The sequence below is a fragment of the Pterocles gutturalis genome, unplaced genomic scaffold (assembly GCF_000699245.1).
Source record: "Pterocles gutturalis isolate BGI_N339 unplaced genomic scaffold, ASM69924v1 scaffold23847, whole genome shotgun sequence".
Taxonomy (NCBI): domain Eukaryota; kingdom Metazoa; phylum Chordata; class Aves; order Pterocliformes; family Pteroclidae; genus Pterocles; species Pterocles gutturalis.
The window spans coordinates 1-1701 of record NW_010108522.1 but is presented as its reverse complement, the minus strand read 5'-3'; the positions used below and the strand labels follow the sequence as shown (position 1 = coordinate 1701).

General features: G+C 62.4%; 1 protein-coding gene across 1 annotated transcript; it reads right to left on the bottom strand.

The window, feature by feature from the left end:
- Positions 1–1697, bottom strand: LRRC26 (leucine rich repeat containing 26; the record flags this gene model as incomplete). The annotated part of the gene is given in 3 exon segments (XM_010072676.1): positions 1–260; positions 1338–1556; positions 1559–1697. Coding segments are annotated over 3 exon segments (618 nt in total), but the record flags the coding sequence as incomplete, so codon positions are not given.
- Positions 1698–1701: the final 4 nt, after the last annotated feature.

The following is a 1701-nucleotide window of genomic DNA, read 5'->3' as shown; positions in this document are numbered from 1 at the left end:
TCAGCGGCCCCTGCAGATGGGGGGTCTCCTCCAGAAGTGGGGTTCCCTGCGCAGGTTGTGGTAAACGACTGTGATGGAGCCCATGAAGGTGCAGAAGATGATGCTGGCTATGAAGGAGAATGGTCCAATGACTGAGAAGACCATGTATTGCTGGGTGGACAGTGACGTGTCCCGGCACTGCCTGAAGGACTCATTCCCAAAGGCCATGATTGGATACTCGTTCAGCTGCACAGGGACACTGCAGAGGAGCAAATTCTTCTCTGGAAGAGAAAAGCAGTGCTGAGAGGCACACTGGGAAGCTGGGACAAGGCAGGTGCCAAGGACAGTGGCGATGGCAGGTCTGTAAGGGACAGGTGGGATCAGGGCAGGACAGGGGCAGATTGCCCTGGGCAGGGCACAAAGAAGGGGAACAGAGAGGGTTCAGGGATCATCTACGTCCTGTGCCCCAGGGAGTGGGATGGGATAGGATGCGACAGGATGCGACAGGATGGGATGGGATGGGATGGGGAGGTCGGTGCAGTGGTGAAGGGGGCACTTCAGGGATCATCTACGTCCTGTGCCCCAGGGAGTGGGATGGGATAGGATGTGACGGGATGCGACAGGATGGGATGGGATGGGATGGGATGCGGAGGTGGGTGCAGTGGTGGAGGGGGCACTGGAAAACAGGTGTGGGGCAGGATGTTGGATGGGGCAGTCGAGGTGGTGGGCATGGTTCCCAGGGGACAGGCATGGGGAGCAGCGGGCAGCCAGCCTGGAGATGCCACAGAAGGTCCCAGTCAGCAGAGTGACAGTGTGCACCCAAAGCTGGAAGCAAGCAGCAGGAGGTGGCAGTGGATGGAGAGACCTCACTGGCAGAGCTGTCTGTCACCAAGGTTCACAGGGGAAGAAATTCAGGATCAGACCCGTGTTCATAAAGGCAGTGGGGAAGGGGCTGAAGGCACTGAGCCCTGGCTGGTCACCGGTGATGCCCACCCTGACACACAGGGTCACTCTCCACTGCCCATTGCCCGTCACTCCTTGCCCTCAGCACAGCAGGACTGGTGCCACTGGGACAGTGCTGCATGCCCGGCGCGGGGCCACTGCCCAGCCCTGCTCCCCAGGCTGGTGGCCATGGACCAAGGGTGGGCACCAGGCCCAGGGGTGCATCCACCCAAGCAGACACAGGAGCTGCCAAGGCCCCTGGGGACGGGTCCCGGGGGACCTCGCTGTACCCCCCCAGTCACCAACCACATGTCCAGCTGGCAGCAGGGTGCTGGGTCCTGCCTCAGCCCCAACGGGATGACCCACCAGCGTGGAATGGGTGGGGGGCATAGGGACACGGTCCTGCGGGCACTCACTTTGCACTTTTTCCCTGTTTTGGCTGAGCCAGCACCAGAGGGGCAGGATGCCGCAGTTGCACACCCAGGGGTTGTCCTGCAGGAAGAGGTCTCGGAGCTGGGGCAGGGCACGCAGCACCCCGGGCTCCAGCTCCTTCAGCCTGTTGCTGCTCAGGTTGAGCGTGGTCAGGCTGGCAAGGGGCTGGAAGGTTTCAGGGGTCAGTGCAGTGAGGTAGTTGGGCTGAGTCCTGACCCCTGAAGGCCCCCGAGCCCGAGCAGCGCCTGGCTGTGGATCAGCCCCAGCAGGTTGTGGGGCAGGCTGAGCAGCAGCAGCGCCGGCAGGGCTGGGAACGAGCGCGGCCCCAGCACCGCGATGAAGTTGTAG